Source organism: Ipomoea triloba, chromosome 3 (assembly GCF_003576645.1).
Source record: "Ipomoea triloba cultivar NCNSP0323 chromosome 3, ASM357664v1".
In the NCBI taxonomy this organism is placed as follows: Eukaryota; Viridiplantae; Streptophyta; class Magnoliopsida; order Solanales; family Convolvulaceae; genus Ipomoea; species Ipomoea triloba.
Window position 1 is genome coordinate 4,950,210 of NC_044918.1, and position 21,330 is coordinate 4,971,539.

Sequence of the window (21,330 nt, forward strand, 5' to 3'; positions counted from 1 at the left end):
CGTAAAATCCAAAATCGAAATTGAACAATAATCATACATACCTTAAATGCACATTTTAATTAAACTCCAAACTTTTAAAAAAGTGTAATTAAGTAAATCATGTCATTTTAGTGCATCAAAGTATCTCGAATGGTGAAGACGTTAGAGTCTCAACAACACTCCAATTACCTTTGGAAAAATCAGCAATCGGTGATCCGACCGTTAATTTTTTCTCCGGAGCATCACCATAACCGTAACATTCTCCTCCTTTGTCAAAGAAGATCGATTTCTTCCACGGAGATAACTAGAGTATGGCCAGGACCTATAATGGATTACTAATCTGTTTTTGAATTTCTATGCATTAAAAGCACATGCTAATGTACTTAATTGTACCTTTAAATATTTAATAGTCTAATTAACTTATTGTACACAGCTCTATATTTAACCATTTTTAAATCCGAAATTCATCTTAAACCCTAATTCCCTAATTTTTATTTTTATTTTTAAATTTTTTCTATAATTCTCAATTTCGTAGATGGATGAAGAAATGTTGAATTGAGCGTGTGCTCCAGTTACTCAGTTAGATTGTTTCGAAAATGGCTGCTGCGCTTGCTAGCTCCGACAATCGAGCACCGGTAGGTAAGCATTGTAGAGTAAAGGAGTCGAATTTTGTCGAACTGAAGTCGAGGATGTTTACTTGTTGCATTTTATTATTATTATTTTGGAGATCCAAGGCCTAACAGGAATGAAAGATCAAATTTGAGTTGAATAAATAATAACAATAAAGCTTGAATTTGATCTGAACAAGTTTTATTGTCGTGTTGGCATAGCCGATTTTGGCGTGCTTTGATGCTTTGGAATGTGATAATGTGGCCGGGACCAGTATGACTTGATTTTGAAGATGAAGCATTTGTTGATGATGAGGATCAAGGTTCATTTACTTGTGTTATTGCTAATTCTGTTTTTTCAGTAGCTGAGCTTGAGCAAATTAAATGCTGTTCTCTTTAAATCCTTTTAATTTGTATCTCTTGCATTTAAATTTCATCTTGCAATGGTTTTTAATTGAGTGATGCTTCACTCTGTTATGTTATTTTGGTCCAATATTGATCTATATCATATCATTTGTTCAGTATATAAAAAAGGGTAGTCCAATGGCACAAAAAGCAAAACACTCGAGCCAAGGCTCTTGAGAACAAGAGAGCTCCAAAAGCGCTCGAGCTCTTGCATGAGGTCTGGATTTCTAGGGCTAGGAGATAATTTACCTTGGCACAATGATTGGTCTTGTAGATAAGGTTTGGGCATTTTATGCTTTGTAATAGGCAAACCGAGAGTCCTTTCATTCCTACTTGAGAGTTGAGAGCATCCATAGGATCTCCTAGCTCCACCTCTAGTCATCATTTCTTCGATGTTTGTGGATTCTGTGCTAACTATACATGTTTACAGTGTTGGATGTGCTTCTAAATTCAATCCAGTGCCAGACTGTCCACAATGATACCCGCCCTATGTTGCCTGATGACAAGGAGCCTCAAGCACATTTTGTTGGAGATTGTAAAACTTGTGCACTTTTTTCTTGTTTAAATCACAGATTCCATGGAACGCGTCATTCTTGGACAGAGTTCATATTTTTCAATGAACTTATTCCAAATTTCCAAGTAAATCTGACATAATGACTGGGATTTTTGAACATATTTTCAGTATTTGAACTTTTGAAGTGACACTGCTTGTGCAAGAAACTCCTCAAGTTTTGATGTCAGGGTCATGAATATTTGTACATGTGTGGACCTTCTTATCAGATTTACCCGAGCAGGCTATATATATGATCAAGCCCCACTTGTCATCTGTTTGAACGCTATGTTTCTGACCCTTCAAATATTTAATTAGACATGGGTTAAATATCTGAATGGAAAGCCTTTTGAAATCAAGAAAAAGCCGATCAATGACCCCATATAGTTGTTCAAACTTGAGCTTATCTATTATGTCTCTATCTGTTAATTAGAGGTCATGAAACATATGATGTGCCGCAAAGAATTGTAAAATGACAATCTAAGGAAAAGGATAGTTGCAATATGTTTTGTGAAGTCATGGTAGTTTCCGAATGTTCTTGTCCTTATCCACCATCTTGATCTCATAAAAGAGCTCTATCACTAAAGTGGCTCACAAATGCACATGAACTAGAAATGGGTGCTGATGGAAGACATAGAGAAAGTTTGATGAATAACTTTATGATTGCATTATCTGCAGGAATTGGAATTGGAATAGGAATAGCAACTTGACCCTTTATAGATTACCTTGGCTTTCCTCTTTATGCATGTCCAACTTCTTTATCCAGATAGTAGTAATAGTGCTATGAATAATTATAAAACAACAAGTAGATTCAATAACAGCTAGATTACTCCAAATTACTCAGAGTCCAATATCATTACTGGATATGGTATCAAAAAGTAGACACCGACGTACTACCAAGCATGCAAAAAAAGTGCACAAATCTTAGCGTCTTTAGAGCTTATCTCATACTAAAAAGCGGGCATTGATCATCATCTTGTAATCATCCTCAAAGGCAAAACAAGATTATTTTTCTTCTTGCAGGAGTCAAACATTGCAAGTCAATGGGATGAAGCAGCGCATGCAACTTTCTCTCACAGATAAACTTGTAGATAAGGATATGCCCTCTGAATTGAATTTCATTCCCTTTTCGCTGTGTTCCAGTCAGGTAATATGCATATTTCATATATCTTCATTCATCCATAATCCACAGTTTGGTACACTAACACTAGCATTTCTTCTGTTAGGTAGGATTGCTTTCTCATTTTCCAATCTCTGGTCTCTTTCTTCTTACAACTACAAATTGACATTAACGTAAATGTTCACCCACAACAACTTTAACTATCCTTAACCACTCATTTAGCGTACACCTATATACTATTATTTGTCATAGTCGAAATATATGCCACACATTTTATTTTATTTTTGTTATTATTTTGTCTGTTCTTTTCAATCTGGGTAGACAGTTTAAATCACAAGATAAGATAAATTATATTAATGAATACTCTGTATCATATCCTGGTTAAATTAAGCTTATGAACCGGCAGGCAAATTTACACCTTATAAAGCTAATAAAGAAGTGAAAAAATGTAAAATTGCAAAATTTTTTGATACCTTAATGAGAAAACCTGGACCACATTTTATTAATTTATATTACAAAGATTTGCTATCCCAATCGTAAAATTTAGAAATAGAATTATGTCAGCTTCAACCCTTTTGATCTCTGCTCCTAGACGACGACACTTTGTTTTGCCAGAAAGAAACCTTAAAAAATCAGAGAAGCACATGGACCCCAACTCAAACTGTTGCAGGTTTTCACAGAACTCCAAAATGGTCTGTTTGGGTCACATGCAAAAGCCGTATATTCCTTCAGGGTGCAAGGATCTGAGCTGGACACAACAGTCACGTGTAGGGCTGCGATTCGATCCAAAATCAGACCCTAGAGATTCTATGATGAAGCCAAACATAATACTGGGGGGGTCAGTGCAAGTGCAACTGCCTTAATTGAAAAACGGCTGCTAAAACGGTGACGAAAACGGCAAAGAACGGCGGCAATGGGGTGTCGGCGGCGTTGGCGGCCAATGATACACCGGCGTCGGCGGCATCGGAGTTTGGGCCTCCGGACGACTTCTGGCTGCATTAAGGACCAATCAAGGGAAACATTAACAACATAATTAATTAATGCAATAATGGGTAGATGAGATCGTAAGCAAATTAAATATATTATTACTATATACTAAGATATATGGTGTCAAGTGGGAGAAATGGTTACAAGGTCGGTGCCTCGTTCTGTTACGACACAGACAAATTAAATAAATATTTGTAAATATATAGAAGGTGGTGGAAACGTGAGATGCATATGTAATATGAGACATCAAATGAAACCGACTTAAAGCAGAACCAGTTTCGTGACGAATAATATGCTTATCATTGCGTTAGAAGATGGCGATACACTACAAATCACATGCCATTGTAAAACTATAATGTCAATAATATTTATTACAATAATGTATAATGTATTTAATTGTATCAAATAGAGAGAAAATATATTAATACGTAACAATGCTTTTCTATAAAAATACAGAAAAATGATATTTTTTCTGAATTATAAAAAAAATAAAAAATCCATCCTTCAATTATTTTTATTCGACAAAAATAACAATTATAATTAAAAAAACAATAAAAGTGTCATTTTAAAAAGAATATAAAATATAAATTAAACTCATAATTATATCCGTCTCACAGAATTTATTTGTGAAAAAAAAATTAGTATAAATCTGAGTTACAACTAAGGTCAAGGTTGCCGGTTGCGTGGCATGAAAGTGAAAAGTGTAGTAAACCCATAATATTTAGTTTAAAAAAAAAAATCAAAACGACGATGGTTAATGCGTTTTATCAATTGATGAAATCAGATTTTAGTATTGAGAGAGTAAATTGTTTACCTGGTGGACGGAAAAGGGCAGAAAGTGATGACGTAATCCGCGGCGGCGCAGGTGAAGGTGCTGGTGCCATCGTCGTAAGCGTAGCTGTAAGCGCGTGGGCACGCCGCCTTGAAATACTGCGAGTAAGAGCTGGGCTTACAGGTGTCCGGAGTCGCGTATTCTCCACTGCAGCAATATTTCGGGTCGCCAAACGCCTCGCACGCGCTCCTACACGCCACGCACTCGCCGCCGGCCACGGCGGCACCGCCACTCATCATCTTCAGCTCCGCCGGACACCCGCCGTTGAGGTCGCTCATGCATCCAGTGGTCGTACAGTTCCCCGCCCCGGTCCCACCCTGTGGGGCCACCAGCATGGGTAAATTGTAACCGTCAACCAAACTGACGTCATAAAAATCCAAACCCCCCGCGCCGTTTAGCGTGAACTCCGCCAACGTAGCCGGCGGCGCGGCTCCCCCGCCGGAACATTCCACGGTCCCGGAGCCGCAGTCCCCGGTCACGCAGGCGAACTTCCCGGTGACAGAATCCTGAGAGCACTGGGTCCGGCCCCACAACCGGCCGGACCAAGCCGCGGGAACAGAAACCGGCACCGACTGACCCGGGTCCAGCGAAAACCCGGTCGGAGAAATCTGAGCCGTCCCGGCGCCGGACAGAATCCCAGGCCAAACAGTATAACTACACTGATTAACCATAGTAAATGTGGCGGAAAACACGCCGGAAAATGAAAGAACAGAGCACAAAGACAGAAGAGGAAGAGAAATCAGAAGCTTTGCCATTGGTGTATGAATGAATCTGGAAAAATGTGAAGAAGCCGTATCTGTATGTATATTTAAAGGTAATAATATATGGATCGATGAATCACGTGAATGAGCAATGTATGTATGTATATTTTTATATATATATATATATATATAGATAGATAGAGGGAGAGAGAAAAACGCCGACTAGAACAAGGTCGGTGTGTCAGGTATGGAGGGAGAGAAATAAGGAAGAAAGGAGTTGATATTAGGAAAGATTAATGTTAAGGTGGTTCTTTAATGTCGAAGGAAGCTGGCGGGTAGGATTATATAGACATGAAATAGTAATGTACCAAAGTGTAACTAATCATCAAAATAAAATAAAATAAAATAATTTTACAATAAATATATTTAACAGGTTACCATGACTTCTTCATCCTATAATTTTTTTAGTTCGAGTTCGAGTAGTTCAAGCTCGACTCGAATTCATTTTATAAATATTGTTTATATGGTAAAATTTTGTGCACACAAATTATAATAATAAATATTTTACAACCAAATATCATTGTAAAGTTTAATATTATATCTCAAATTATAGTAGTATTTTATGACATATAATCACGTAAATTTGTTACATATTTGATTTCTACTTGAATTGAGGGCCAATTTAGTTAGCAAAAAATATTTGAAGCGAAATGGAATTGAAATTTATAAATCATTGATTATATTAATTTTATTGTTCGGCTAAATTTTAAATTATAAAGAAAGAATGAGTGTAAAGATCAATATACCTCAATATAATATAATAATAATAATAATTGGTAATTAAAGAAATTTTAAGGATAAAATTATTCTACTAATTTTTTATGAAAAATAAAATTCTAAAAGGAATAGTGAAATTTTTGTCCTCATTCTTAAACACCTCATAAGTATAAATATTAGATGATTATATTTATGAAATAAAAAAAATAGTGTGTGAAGATGGCAGAGGCCAGAGGGGGGCTCTTGGGAAGAACGAAGGGTGATGGGCAATTGGGCATGGCAGGTGGGGTCCATATAATTAAACCCTTCTGCGTTAGCAAGTTGAACCCTCGTGCAATGTAGCTCACCCTCTGCTACAGCCTGCCGCCTCGCAAACATACATACATATTGCTTATATTCTCTTTGTTTTTTTTTAATACATTCTCATTTTAAAAGATTACAATATTATTTTTTAAAATAAAAATAAAAATTTTACTGGCTGGTTACATACCAAATTGATGGCAATGGTGGCCCAATTCAAGTCTACCAGCTCTAATGTGATCCTCAAGAAAGTAGATTCCTCCAATACGCAATTGAAGAATTAAATTCATATTTTTTTAAAGGAAAATTAAATTCATATTTTTAGTCCCTATTTATATTTAAAAGTTTACCTTCTTAATTTAATTGCAATTTATTTTTATGCACGAAGTAACGATTTTAATTATTTGGGATATTTCTATCACTAATAAAGTAATTAATTTGGTCCTTCAAAGATTAAAATTATCACGCCATGCATAATCTAAGGGTTAAAACTGATCATACAGGGACTAAATCTATACCATCTTAAGTAATATTTCTCATTGATTCAGTAGGCTATATTAATCTCCTAAATACTTGTGCACGCTAACATTCTATTATGTATGCTGAGTCATCATAATTTATATCTTTTCAAATACTTTGTCGAATCCTTTGAGTTAGGGAGTAAACATTTTGGAGGAAGAATTAATATATTAATCTCCCGAAAGGGCAATAAAGTTTGGGAAATTGTTGTTGATTCAACAAGGTAATAACTACATAATTGCACCGTACATGATTAGGGTAATTGCCTAGCCAAAATAGGACATTTAGTGTGGATTTCAAAGCCATTCCTAAAACCTAAATCCTCTGCAACTTGCGTTAATGAATTAATTAATGGAGATATAGTACAGCATTGCCATTGGTAGTAGAAATTCAAAAACAGCATGCAAGTGGTAGAGGGATCTATTAGACATTGTTAGGGTTTGACCCACTAATAATGACCATTGCTTACTTAAAGAGCAAAAAAAAAGTGATTCTAATTCCCTTTTAAAATGTATGATTCCCCCTGCATACATCAATTCCATCTCGAATAATCAACACAAACGCATACCATCCAATTTCTGAGTGGGGGTATTACATAACATATGCACTTTAAGTTCATCCCACTTTTTATTCTAAACCTTGAATTTCCCATCTTCTTAGGTACAACCCCTCCCTTTTCATTCTATCCAATCCAATATAATCACTAATCACTCGACTATGTCGTAATGATCCCTCTAATATACAAAATTTTCTCTATTCAGTAGTAGTAATGGGATTCAAAATGATCCTCAAATATACAAAATTTACTTAATTCAGAAACATTTCGGGTGAATTGACTTAAATCTGTATAACTTCTAAAGCCCTTTCTTCAGGCATCCTTTTAGAAATCTCCTAAATTGAAGTCTACTAAAAGGTCTACATAACATGAAAGTTGAAATCACTTTTCAAGGAAAAAACAGCAGGCTGAACAAGCATAATGAGGCCCATGTCCAAAAAATTCTGTTCATTCTAGTGAAATAGGGCAGACCAAAGTGATCAGGGAAAACACAAGCAGGCCCATCTTAGATACTCCCCAGAGGACAAATATTTTATTTACCAGAAGAAAAGAGTGAAACTAACATGGTTGTTTCTGTTCATACTCTGGGTTAACTTTGATTTAAGTTAGCCTTGCAGTACTAAACATGGTTGTTTCTTTTCATTATAAATATTTGAAGCTTGAATAATTTAAACAAAAAACTTTGCATATTGAATCAAAGCAGAGATGGCGCATAGTTTCATTTCTATAAATGGACCATTTCCAAAACTTGAAATTGGTTGACATCAAAACATAGATAAAAATATGCCTTTTAGGGGTTTGCAATAACAGCTTGACACTACTGGAAAAAGTGAGTTATTGCATTCAGAAATAGAAATATATGTCACAAATAATAATAACAAATGGAGCCAACTCTAATAGTAGCTACCCCAAGTCACTTCTGCCAATAGCCCAGACAAAGCCTTGCAAAGAAGGCTTCATAACATTCTAACTCCAGGTCTTTTATCCACTCAAGCAAGTCAAGAGGGGGGGAGGGGGTTGGGCAGTGAACTTGTAAGGGAAGGAGACTAAGAAGGAATTGTGACTTCGATAACTCACTACTCTGGGGTAGCTACGTTGAGTAGCCACTTGGAGCCTATACTATGTGTAAAGAAGTGATATCACCACTCATACAAGCTATAATGAAATGCTATGAACTGTAATAACATTAAAATCACTATTTAAATCCCTTAGAATTGAAATCATCCTATTTTGAGAATTATTATTCATATAGGTTCAACTTACAGAAATCCCCCAGGAATTGAAACCAGACAGGGTATAGTATAACTTCAGAGCGATGCTTTAAATACCAAACCCAACACTATTAACACTCCAAATTAGACCATCCATATCATAAAGGGATAGTACTTACCTCAAATAGTATACAACACCTTATTCATGATCAGAAATTTCAGACCTTTCCTACATGATTGTATATACCCCTATAAGTCTATAACAATATGACACAACTTATCACCAATCTTCTATTCATGTGATTTGAGGTTTTACATTGCCACCAAATATACCCATGTGAATGCCACCCTATTCAAAACATCATATTAAAGAGGAGGGCAAATCAGCCCTATTGAAAACATCATATAAAAGCAAACCACTATTGTAGCATTGTGCAGAATGACAAATGAGACAACAACACAAGGTAGAGAATTGAGAGTTGTGTGTGTCATCCAATCAAGTCTAATGTGCTATGCTAAGCTCAAAAACCATTAAGAACAAATATATATACACAGAACACATTCAGTTGTATATTAATCTACTACAAGAAAAGCATTCTTTGACAAGATAGCAGAACATGAAGCAAAGCAAGAAGTCAAGAACAGACAGCAATATTTCTGATAAGCCACTTATGAAAAAGAAGATTCTGAAAAGCCAATAACGGGTGTTTATAACCAACCAAAAGGGTTGGGAAACAAACAGGAAAAAATATTATGTTCAAAATATTCAGATGATAGAAAAGAGATGACCAGATAAAATTAGTCTTTGTTGGAGCACTCTCTAGCAAAGTGTCCTGGTTCGCCACAGTGGTAGCACTTGTTTGCACCGCCACCGCCAAACCTCCCGTAACCGTCGCCGCCTCCACGGCCGCCGGCATTCTCGCTGGGACAGTCCCTCGCCATGTGGCCTCGTTCGCCGCACTTGAAACAATTTCCTCCACCACCGCTTCCACGATTGCCACCGCCACTTGGACAATCCCTAGCCATGTGACCGAATCCACCGCACGTGTAGCAACCGCCGCCACCTCCACCGCCGCCGCCGCCGCTATTCCGGTCGCAATCCCTAGCTAAATGTCCAGTCCGTCCACAATTATAACACTCCCCGCCTCCGCCGCCGCCTCCTCCTCTGTATCCATTCCCGTTCCTCCGATTATAACCATCGCCGCCACCGTTTCCGAATCCGAAACCGGAGCGGCTATTCCCCCTGCCACCGCCGCCGCCACGGCTATCCTCAAGCAGCGCGCCATTAGGTCCGGTCACATCAACGGCCTGAAACCTATCCCCCTTCTTGATTACATCAAACTCCACCTCCTGGCCTTCGTGCAGCGTCCGGTAACCCTCGGATTTGATCGCCGTCTGATGCACAAAGAGCTGTTCGCCCTCAGCCTCGCCCTCGCCCTCCGGCTTGATGAATCCATAACCCTTCTGGTTACTGAACATCACCACCGTCCCTCTCATCCTCGTCACTTCCACAGCCATTGATCCACAGATCAACCACAACCCTCAAAACCCTAATAGCTGTGCGTGTGTTTCTGTTTGTGTATGTATCTGTATATACATTCGTGGCGAATATATAGACGGCTGATCCAAACCCTAATACGGGCCTCTTTTTTTTTTTTGCCCCTTTTCTAAATTAAATTGCTTTACCCATTATTCTTTAAATTAATTAATTACCGACAAAAATCACAACCTTATTCAAACTATACTACTACTAATTAATCTCTAAAATAATTAATATTCCATATTTGCATCAGTCTAATTGGCTCAAGATGTATATTTATAAGGAAATTTTTTGAAGTATTAATCAACATTGGTGTTGTATTATACTTGGCATAAATATTATCAACAATTTGCATGAATGTCAACAATATTATATAAAATTAATTATACTCGTGTAATTATATTAGGAACAATACTATATTGGTAACATTATATTTATCACAAAATACTTATTTTTCAACTGAATAAATAACATATTCTATCTTTAGTCATCAATTATTGTGTGATTTAGTTATTGTTATATTTAGTCATATTCTTTTAATTTTGTTTGATTGCATCATTGACTTTCATTTATTTACCACAATTAGTCCTATGTCATTCCACATTTAACAAATATGACTAAGTAATTAACATGTAATTTTATCACTCAAATCTATTGTCCCAACATATAGTTTTCCCCTCTCATGCAAAACTTTTTAAATTAAATGATAGATTACATATTAGTTTGATAGAAATTTAGACAAATAATTAATTATGACAAACAAATAAAACCGGTAATATGTAATATACATACATACATACATATATATATATATATATATATAAAATACTAAAATAAAATTCAAGAAGTATGACTAACTACGACAATGTCATAATAATCTATGACTAAAAGCGTGAAATTTGTTCAATGAAAAAGTTGAGTTATAAATAGTTTAAAATATTAAAAGTAAAAATATTTAAAATATATATGTTGTAAAATTTTATATATCATTATACTATTGTAAAAGGATAATTCTCAAATGCTCTATATATAGATAATTAATGGCAATATTCTAATTATATATGCATACATCAACCCAAGTAGTATACAATTCGTTTATACTTTATTATTATTGAGTAAAGTTTTTATAATTTGTATCATGCAATTAATTAATTCATAAATAATTTAGGGATAAAAACAATTTTTTAATGCTAAATCAAAGAGAGAAAATAAGATATTATAAGAGTGCAATAGCAATTTTCTTTTTCATTATATATACTTACATTTACCATTATATTATAATGCTTACCTATCTCAACATGTTTAGTTCAAGAAAAAATTTGAGATAATATAGCATCCCTAAAAATCTCACATAATCTAAAAATATGTGGAGATGTGATTTTCATGATTGGTACAAAAAATTTTAAAAAACTAGAATTTTTTTTTTGAGAATCTTAGTATTCTTCCAGCCAAACAAACTAACAAAGGGAATTTAATATTACTATAATTTACCAGTACAATAATCATATTTCACTTACTTTGTTATCTGTTTTAAATCATGTATAATTTAGAGTATATAACGATTTATTTAGCCCTTCCCCTTTTCAATAATCAACATGTGTAACAATTTGAAAGTGACTCCATTAGTTTGATATACAAAACTTATACTTGCATATAATATTATCAAAATTTTAATTAAAAAATAAAATCAGCTTGTTATATTTTAAAATTTTCAAATCCTATTTGGTAACATAGTTAGCTTTTCAGTCAATTTAGACCACTATTAGCTATTTGACTTGGTTAAACATTCAATATAAGTGTTTGATTAACTAACTTTTTAATTTGTAACAACTTTGTTCTAAAATGCTAAAATTCAAAAAGTTTTTTTTTGAAAACCAAATTCAAAAAGTTACCCAAAGTAGCTTTTAAAAAAAGTCATTTTGCATGTAATCAACTAACATCTAATATCTGATTTACAAAATATCTTTCTACAATCAACTAATGCTATTAACTAATCAAATCCACTAAGACGTACAATAAGCTAACAGCTAACATCTAAAAAAGCTATGTTTGGCAAACCTAGCTGAAAGCTGAAAAGCTATAAGCTCGAAGCTGAAATCTGAAGAGCTTTTAAGCTAGCTGTTATGCTTAAAAGTGTTTGGTAAAATTAACTTTTTGATAAGCTGATAAATGTAAAAAGACTAAAAAGAACATCTTCATAAAATTTAAATAGTTTTAAATTTAAATAAATTTGTTACATATTAAAATATAAAATAAATATATTCTAATAAAATATAAAGTAAGAACATATATTTGAAAATATATAAAGTAAAATAAAATGTTTATAATTCATAAAATTAATTCATACAAAAATTATTGTTCAAACACAAATATATTGCCCATGTATTTTTTTTTACTAGACTATAAAATATAAATTGAAGGTACATTTTAAAAAGTAAACACATTATGAATTTAGATTGCAATGGAGTATGTATACAAAATTCGCATAGAACTTGTACAATCCCACCATATTCTCAACTTATCATATACACTCTACAAGCCAAATAACTTCATATTTATTAAGAAAATGTATACAAAAATTATTATAAATAACTAAAATTCGCACAAAAAATGGAAGCTCCGATCCTTCAGTATGTTATTGCTTGATGCTCTCAAAAATCCCAAGTTTCAGAGAGGTAATCGCCAACAGTTTAATACACTCTCCGATCAATATATAGAATTGAAGAAAATAGGAAAAATTTAAAGAAAATAAATTACAAAAAAAAAAAAAAAGAAGAAAAAAAGTTACCTATCTACATGAATTCGATTCGGAGAAAACCAGGTAAGAGTTGGGTGGAGTTTTGTACAAAAAAACATCAGTAAACTTCGACGTTCCATTGCTCGGCTTTCTTCAACTGCTTCTTGTATTCAAACCAGTCAATACCTGAGAAGATTGAGAACGATGAATTTATAGGCGTTTTTGAACATATATGAAGTCATAATGTCGACATATTCTTAATTAATTACCATCTTTAGCAGCCAATGATGTCATAATGTCGTCGATCCCCTTTTCCATGCCTTTGAGCCCACACATGTACACAAAAGTGTTGTCTTTTTTGAGCAATTCCCAGAGCTCCTCTGCGTATTCCGCCATTCTGGTTTGGATGTACATTTTCTCCCCTTTCTCGTTCGTTTGCTCTCTGCTCACAGCGAAGTCCAGTCTGAAGTTGTCGGGATACTTTTCTGTCATTTTCTCGAACTCCTGCAATATAATGTTACACCCGACGACATTATATTTTTGATGTCATCAAGAAGGGTTACGTTGTTGGTTTGACGATAAATGCAGAAGCAGGAGATCATGGAAATGGAGTTACCTCCTTGTATAGCAGCGAGCTGCCGGTGGGAACGCCCAAGAAAAGCCACGCCAAACCATTGTACTACAGCACCCAAAAACCCACTCAATTAAAAGTTAGGAAATCCGCAATCACTATTCCAAATATATACCGGGTAAATTCAATCTTGTGATCTTAACCGGCAAAGAACATGAGGTAAATCAGTTTGGGTTGCCATAACTAACCCAATCTGGATTGCAATAGCTAACCCAGTCTGGGTTGCCATAATTGACCTAGTATGGGTTGTCATAACTGACCCAGTCTGGGTTGGGTTACCATACCTGACCGATTTAAATCACAATAGCCAGCTCCCACGAGGAGTAAAACTTGTAATAGTGTGATTGTTAAGTTAATAACTTGACCAATTTGACTACAGCGTTGATACTTAGGATGGTAAACTAAGGAAAAACATGAATGTTTGTGCAACTACCTTGTAATCTTCATGCTTCTCGAAGAACATTTTCCACAAGAAACTGCGGAAAGGGGCAATCCCAGTTCCAGTAGCAAGCTAAAAACACAAAAAATTCCAAATTTAAGACAACAACACTAAGGAAAACCATGAATATATGCTCTTTGACTTGATCATACCATTATGATAGTGGCATTGGGATCCTTGGGCATCAGCATTTCCTTGCCAACAGGTCCAGTAATCTTCACTTCTGCTCCAGGTTTCAAGTCACCTGAAAAAACAAACAAAAAAACCGAAAATCTCAAGCTACATGGCTGCACAATCCACACCATAAACCACTCCTTTTCTGCCATAAAATAAGTGAATTCATCTCTGGTGTGTAAAGATTTAAGGGTCCATGGTTCTTACACAAGAAGTTTGAGCAAACTCCTTTAACGATTTCGCCTTTGTCATTTGTGTAGACAAGCCTTTTGACACAAAGGGAAACCTGCATGTGTGCACACCTTAAACATGAACCACTTCCATTTTCAAGAAACTAATTAAAGAACTGAGCAGACTTGAAACGAAAATCTTATGTTGATTGCATATCAGATAACATTAAATGGGAACAAATACTATAATTAAACAAGATCGTTCCTAGAATCCGTGTAACTTAATACGCATCAAATGATCCACAGAGATCTCGAATTATGTTAAGAAGAGAATTTACAGCATACAGTTTTGGAGTCTCCAAAGTCACCAATGGCACTGCTAGCAATGGAGTACAACCTGAGCTTGTAAGGCTTCCCATTAGCATCAACTCCATCAGGAATTACTCCAATAGATTGCCCTTCTCTATATGGAACCTCCCCTAAAAATAAAAATACCCCAAACACACAAACATATATATTAATCAAACCTTAATGCCAACATCCATTTTTTGTTTGTTTGTTTTGGATGACCAGAGAAACCCGTAACCACTACCCTAGAGTGTGTACTGGGTAAATCTCTCCTCGTGACCTTAGTCGTGAAAGGACCACAAGGAGTTAAACCAACCTAGATTGTCCATAACTGATCAATAACATTGTGGTTACTATACCAGGTTAGCAAAATAACCATTTTAATTGCGAGGGACCACATTCTTGTTTTGTACCTACCTTCAGTGGAGAAGACCATGTGCCAAGTTTCACCAGGGGCATCATCTCCAGTGATTTTGGTGTTGAGAAGGCATCTGCCAATGTAAGGCTCTTTTGGCCTGAACTTGTTCACAACAACATCCTCGTCCTGTTTCTTCGACTCCTTCACAACCTTAGCAGGAGCCTCAGTAGTGACCTGGGATCTGATGGGCACCACTTTCCTCCTACCATAGTACAAAGGCACCTAGAATTACCAATAAAATTGCTCAGCTAACTTCACACAACAAATTAAAACCACTTCCAATCAATCCCCCAGAAAGATCGTACCTTGTTGAAGCTAACTTTTGCCTGGGCGACAGTAAAGGAAGCTCTGCGTGGGAGAGAATTAGACTTGGACGATGATGATGGAAGAGAAACGGCAGCACTTAGAGCGGCAGCCATGGCTATGATAATCAGGAAAGAAATGCAAAGAAAAAAAAGAATGAAGAAGAGAGGAAAGATTGGATTTTTTTGAGCTGATTAATGATTGGGTGGAGCAGATTGTGTAAGCAAAGGCAGTGGCAGGTGTGAAGATAAGAGAAAAGAGTGAATCTGTGGCCATTCACATGGCGTTTGAATATTCTGAAAGGTACCAAAAACACTAAAAAGATTCATGTGGGAACTTGACATGTACCCCACCAAGGTAACGGACCACATGGTCATATACTCATATTCGATATTCAAACCTCTCCTCTTGAACTAGCAGAATTGTGATACGTTTTCTCGTAAAAAATCAGAACAGTTGTTTGCCAAGCATCAAGTAGGCAAAACATTATACTAAACAGAGGTGTATGAAGAATCTGAAACTGGTTAGAAAATAATCAGAGGTGTAATAATTATAAGACATTTTATTCCTTATAAGTTAAAACAAGGAAAGTGTATGGGCAACTTTAGTGTTGTTGCAGTGTCCAGATGCTAAATTTTTTTATTTGCATTTCATCACAAGAATCAAGAATGGGGACTTCTTGTGCTCCAGCCAACAAAGGTGCTTTGGAACCTAGTTCCTCTGTCTGCTGTTAACAGCTTGAGGAATCTTAAATGGAACAAGATGTACTCCTGTCTTGGGGTCAGATTCTTGTTTCCACATACTGACACCACTTGCTGAATTACTGCAGGAGAAGGGGTGAAAGATGTAAAAAAGTATTACCCCACAATCTCGAGAGTGCTATTGCCGTTGCCCGGAGCCTTGGTGGAGGAGATAATCACTTTTTTGGATTGGTCAATCTGTATCCCGAGTGCATGGTGAAAGATGTAATTAGTAGGGCATCCTGCATTCATGCCTTCCATGTTAATACTCTCTTCAAATGTTTTCCAAAATAGCACAAGATTTGTTACCCTAACAATTTCTTGACACTTGACAAACATCGTGTATTTCCTATGAACCATTTGTCTTTTACAAGAAATCGTTGCTCTTTTTTTTTTTTTTTTTTTTTGGTGAGGGAAACCGTTACCTGAGAGTGTGCATTAGTAATCCCACTCCAGTTACTTTTAAAAGAAACTTAAATTGCTTGGTGTTATATATATTACACAAGTAGATCTTGCTTTAATTGTTTACTATATGATCATAAATACATCAGGTTTGAACTGCTAAACAATCATTGACTGCATTAAGTATTGGCTTACAGAACTAAAGATTGCCTGTTTGGTCTGCAATGACAACTTAAACTATTGTTTAATGCCTATTTTAATCAGAACAATGAAAGTGAGAATATTGAGAGGATAGAATGCACAAAACAGAAGTGGCCAACATGTATACATGGATATCAAAGCCCAGACTGGCCAAAGAATAAAAAAAGCAGCTAAAGATTATATACACTGCACAGTAAAATGCAATCCAACAAAAAGAGAACTTGTAAAAGATAGGCCTAAGCCTCATTTGCATCCTGAATCTGTTCTTCATTAGTCATTACAATAAAGGACAATCATTTCTAACCAACACCTTTCTTTAATTAAACAATCACCAACCAGAATGCCATTGTTTAATGCCCATATGGTTTATGTTTAGTCTATATCTCACTTTGTGAAGCTGGATTTTATTCCTTTCCTTATAATGTAGGTGATGATGTCCTAACAAGACAATGGGATAATGTATACTAAATTCGTCCGTAACCGCCCCCTGGGTGGGCGGTTAGCGCTCTTTGACCACGTCCGCCTACTTCACCCGCGCTCCGCTCCGAGGCCAAGGTCGAAACCAAGCGCTGCGCTTGGCCTCGGAGCCAACCTCGGAAGTTGGTTCGGGTTGCCTTGCTCTGCCTCCTCAAACCGGTTTGCTTTAGACCCGCTCTCAATATATCCATCAGCATGTATCGAGCTACAAACCCTTCAAAAACGTTGTGCATGTCTCATATAAGGAATGGAGCGGAGTGAATCGGACCCGTGGGAAAGGGGTATTTTTGTACACGTTTAGAGATGCTTATAAATACGATGTTTGTATCTCTAGGTGCTTGATCACCATCATAATTAATAAAAGAATAACTTTGTTCCCGTGGACATAGGCATATTGCCGAACCACATAAATCTTGCCTTCTTTACTTTATGCCATTGTTATTTTCTTGTTCTCGTTAATCTCAACAAGAAACAACCTAATTTGGTCGTTAATCTCAACAAGAAACAGCCTAGTTTGACAACCAATCAGAATATAATCCAGGCTGGGAAGCTGAAAGGTTCAGCCTTTCCACCAAATAGAATGTCTTTTCTTGTTTTCTGTGGGAGGATAATAGGAATGGGAACACTTGTTGCAAAAGTTGAGTGACAAAATATCATTGCCTTTTATTCAAAGCTTTCTTGTTGTCCAATACACAACATTGGGTCTAAAGAACTTTCATTTTCTGCTGAATTCTTGGCACTAAACATGTGACTTCTTCTTCCAAGTTTCCAAAACTGAAAAGGCATGCTTCCCTTTGCCTCAAAGGAGAATGGGGGTGTACATGATCTCCAAACATACAAATTCTAAAATTTCAAGTAACAATAGTGGTAATCAATTGTGAATATTTTTTTTAAATGGTGCTACAGAAAAGGACCTATCTTAATCTTATATACACTCCATAAAACAAACAAATTGAAAAATTAATCAGGGAGAAGGATTTTACAATACCATAGAATTTCTTCACATTGGTAAATTCAGTGGAATCCCCTTGACCCTCTGGATTGATAGAGTTCCAACCTGCTTTTGGCTTCGTGTAACAACGTCTCCACCATCTCATCGTGGCAAAGGTTTGCCTGCTTCGATGCCCATTCGAGCACTGTCAGCACCTCGGCTTGTGCAAGATCTTCGCTATCCGGGACGTGCATTGCAATGTTGCAGAGCAGAACCAGAGCAGAGCTCTGAACGAGCTGCTCTCCAAAGTACACGAGCTGAACCAGGTGTTTAGCGCCACCAGCGCCTATGATCGCCTTGGAGTGATCCAGGCGGAGATAATTGTCACTGCTGGCGAACTTAGTTAGAGCGATGGCGGCTTCTTTAGACACCTCTGCTTCTCGCTCGTCGAGCAGCTTTACTAATGGACTTATCATCCTTGTCTCGGTGGCTCGAAAGGTCCTAGCCAAATTCCCAACAGAGATGATACATGGCATGAGGAGATCGGAGTCTGCCTTCTCGGAGTCTGCCTTCTCGATGATCCTGAGTAGCTGATCAACGACCGCTTTGCAGGCGGGCGAATTGGGCTTGAATGCAGACCTCCTCAAGTCAGGATCCTTCTCTGCCACAGCAGTGATCTCCATCACTGCCATAGCTGAATTATACTGCACATCTTCGGGTCCTTTCTCGAGAAGGACCGCGAAGCAGAGCAGAGCTCTGGATTCAGTAATGCTACGGCAAATCGAGGAATTCCCCTTGGCAAGATGCCAAAGGGCTCTTGCAGACATTGCCTTCATGTAAGCCTTGGTAGCAGGGTCCTCGAATTCCCTTCCTTTATGACTAAACCCTAATCCACCAGCAGAAAGACTATGCTGGTGCTGATGATTAACATTAACCCCATTCGTGGGATTCTTTGTTTGAGCTCTCATTGCCATTGTGGTTTCAATCACATTCTGGAAATTGCTGGCTTTCTTGTTCCCATTCCCAAGAGGATTGGTAATTTTCCTCGTTTCATCATCTTCAAGAACCTTAAGATTAAGATTCTCATTTGCGGGTTTATTGCTGGCTAAAACCACAGCGTGGATTGATGTGGCCTTGCTAACAATGGCGTATTTGCTATGTTCCTGGACTGTCTCGAAGGCCAAATGGCTAACTAGTAACCGGATTACATTGTTTTGGGCGAAAAGGTCTTGGGATTTTGGGTAATGAGAAGCAAGCTCAGAAACAGCCCAGGCCACAACCGCCTGTACTTTCATCGGACCTTCTTTGAGAATTTTCGCAAACACCTGGCAGGCACCGGCCACGATCATTTGTTCCACGCTTTCCTCGTCGCGGCCGAGTAGCCCGATGGCTCTCGCCGCGTTTTCTTGGCCTTCCGGCTTGCCTTCCTTCAAGAGCTTTAAGAGTGGCCCCACCCCGCCTTCCTCGATGATCAATTTCCCGTAGCGATCATTATCGCGCGCCAGCGAAACCAGCGAGGCCGCGGCGTCGGAGGCGTCGTCCAGGGAGCCGGTGAAGAGGATGGCGATTTGTTCCCATATTAGGCACAGAATCGGCTCGTTGGCGGCGATGGGAGGCAGGCCGAGGTACTCGTCGGCGCGGTCGTCGGCCGAGGCGGAGACGCGGAGGAGCCACGACACGTCGCCGATGGAATTATCCAAATGCGATTGCATTTTCCTGAAGGCGGCGGAGGGGATGAGCGTAAACACGCGCTTCACCACGCCGTGCGCGCGGCACTTGAGCACCAACGCCAGAGCCTTCTCCAGAACCTGCTCCGTGTCGTCGATTATCCGCCGCGTGGGCCGCTCGTAGAGCTCGTTGCTCGCACGCGCCGCCTGGCGTAACAGCGCCGCCAGCTTCTCCGTCTTCGACTTTATGTCCGCGCACTCTTGCTTGAACGAACTTGCCTCGTCAGCCGTCTTGGTCACCTGGTCCGCCAACTGGATCGGCTTCGCCAAGATCTGCTTCACTAAATCCGCCATTAAAGCCCCCAAGAAAAATTCAATTCTCTTTTACAACTCCAAACACAGAATCGGTTCTTGAGAATTTCAAGAATCAAAGAATCAGAAAGAAGCTAAAGAAAAATGGGAAATTGGGAATGGGTTTGTGTGTAATCGTGTAAATGGAGGAAAGATTAGAGAGGTTTGGCAATGGAGTTGTTCAGAGGTGACTTTGAAGATGACGGGGTTTACAAGGTCAAAGGCGTGTTTTTCTTCTTCATTTTATAAGGCTTACTTGCAGCTGTTAATACCTTCTGTTATGAATAATGTATTCAATTAGGTGCGTCCTTTTTTGTTTATTAAATTTAGTTATATCACAATTCGACTGTTGATTTTAAGAAGATATTTTATGGGATATATAAAATTAAAAATAAAATAAAATAACTCAGAAATTTATGTTTAAATAAATAAAATTAATGAAGGAATTTCATTTGGTCCCCCGCTAGGTTCCCAATATTAGCAATTCAATGCATTAATATAATTTTTTTTATTTTATTTTAATGATTGGAAACCGCAACTACCCTGTGCGTATGTATATTGGGCAAACTACATTTCTGTTTTTGTAAATTATATAAGATGGGTAAACTCTGCTCTAACATAGTCGTTCGCAAACCACACATGATGTGTACTAAATAAACACCGTACTTATGTAACAGCCCACAAATAACACATGAGAGGTAAACTACACTAGGAAGATTCTATGTGACGGGCTCGACGAAGAGGATGTTGGCAAAATTTAAAATTGTGATCTTTAGATATAAGAGTCATGATCTGCCTACTCGACCACTCCTTTAATTTCTTAAGACTATCTTCACACTTGTCATGAGTGTGAATTGCAAGCTGACATGTTTATTTTCACAACATTTAAAAAAGTGTGGATGTATTGTAAGGATGGCAAAATCTAACACCATCAATCTCGTGATGCCTACTTCGTTTTAAATAAACTTAAATGTTATTTTTAGTATTATTATATTATATTTTGATAACGAATTGGAATTATTGAAGTACATTTAAAAAAAGAATAAACTATAAAAATAATGATACAGTATTAAAATTTACTTTTATAAAGTGTTGGAGTATTTTTTTTTTTTTTTGGATGTTCATGGATGGGGGACACCCCAATCTATGAAGCTCTAGCTTTCTATTACTCTCCGAGGCACCAGAATACCAATCATGTCGTCACGTAAGAAATTTTGTAGCTCACTGGATGGTTGCGCCACTTCCATAAATCTTCG

The 21,330-nt window shown here is 37.2% G+C and overlaps 4 protein-coding genes and 1 long non-coding RNA gene across 7 annotated transcripts; 1 reads left to right on the forward strand and 4 right to left on the reverse strand.

The window, feature by feature from the left end:
* The first annotated feature begins 507 nt into the window (after positions 1-507).
* On the forward strand, positions 508-1,816 carry LOC116011705. Its single transcript, XR_004097080.1, has 2 exons — positions 508-910; positions 1,423-1,816. It is a non-coding gene; the product is annotated as an uncharacterized LOC116011705 (long non-coding RNA).
* Positions 1,817-3,109: 1,293 nt separating this feature from the next.
* Positions 3,110-5,480, reverse strand: LOC116011704 (pathogenesis-related thaumatin-like protein 3.5). Its single transcript, XM_031251106.1, has 2 exons — positions 4,464-5,480; positions 3,110-3,655 (listed from the first exon to the last, which is right to left on the reverse strand). Exons 1-2 carry the CDS (start codon positions 5,234-5,236, stop codon positions 3,502-3,504), a joined length of 927 nt encoding a protein of 308 aa, XP_031106966.1. The 5' UTR covers positions 5,237-5,480; the 3' UTR covers positions 3,110-3,501.
* A 3,613-nt stretch (positions 5,481-9,093) lies between these two features.
* Positions 9,094-10,142, reverse strand: LOC116011926 (glycine-rich protein 2-like). Its single transcript, XM_031251359.1, has one exon. It carries the CDS (start codon positions 10,061-10,063, stop codon positions 9,344-9,346), a length of 720 nt encoding a protein of 239 aa, XP_031107219.1. The 5' UTR covers positions 10,064-10,142; the 3' UTR covers positions 9,094-9,343.
* Positions 10,143-12,614: 2,472 nt separating this feature from the next.
* LOC116012563 (ferredoxin--NADP reductase, leaf-type isozyme, chloroplastic-like) lies at positions 12,615-15,574 on the reverse strand. Its single transcript, XM_031252132.1, has 9 exons — positions 15,308-15,574; positions 15,002-15,224; positions 14,582-14,715; positions 14,274-14,352; positions 14,045-14,136; positions 13,887-13,964; positions 13,439-13,501; positions 13,092-13,326; positions 12,615-13,008 (listed from the first exon to the last, which is right to left on the reverse strand). Exons 1-9 carry the CDS (start codon positions 15,419-15,421, stop codon positions 12,941-12,943), a joined length of 1,086 nt encoding a protein of 361 aa, XP_031107992.1. The 5' UTR covers positions 15,422-15,574; the 3' UTR covers positions 12,615-12,940.
* Positions 15,575-15,729: 155 nt separating this feature from the next.
* On the reverse strand, positions 15,730-20,351 carry LOC116012562. 3 transcript variants are annotated; one of them, XM_031252130.1, is made up of 2 exons: positions 18,114-20,351; positions 15,730-16,287 (listed from the first exon to the last, which is right to left on the reverse strand). In XM_031252130.1, exon 1 carries the CDS (start codon positions 20,075-20,077, stop codon positions 18,140-18,142), a length of 1,938 nt encoding a protein of 645 aa, XP_031107990.1. In that variant the 5' UTR covers positions 20,078-20,351; the 3' UTR covers positions 15,730-16,287; positions 18,114-18,139. The 3 variants fall into 3 exon arrangements, with proteins under 3 accessions (XP_031107990.1, XP_031107991.1, XP_031107989.1); XM_031252131.1 differs by lacking the exon at positions 15,730-16,287 and adding an exon at positions 16,870-17,339; XM_031252129.1 differs by lacking the exon at positions 15,730-16,287 and adding an exon at positions 17,764-17,968.
* Between the last annotated feature and the right edge of the window lie 979 nt (positions 20,352-21,330).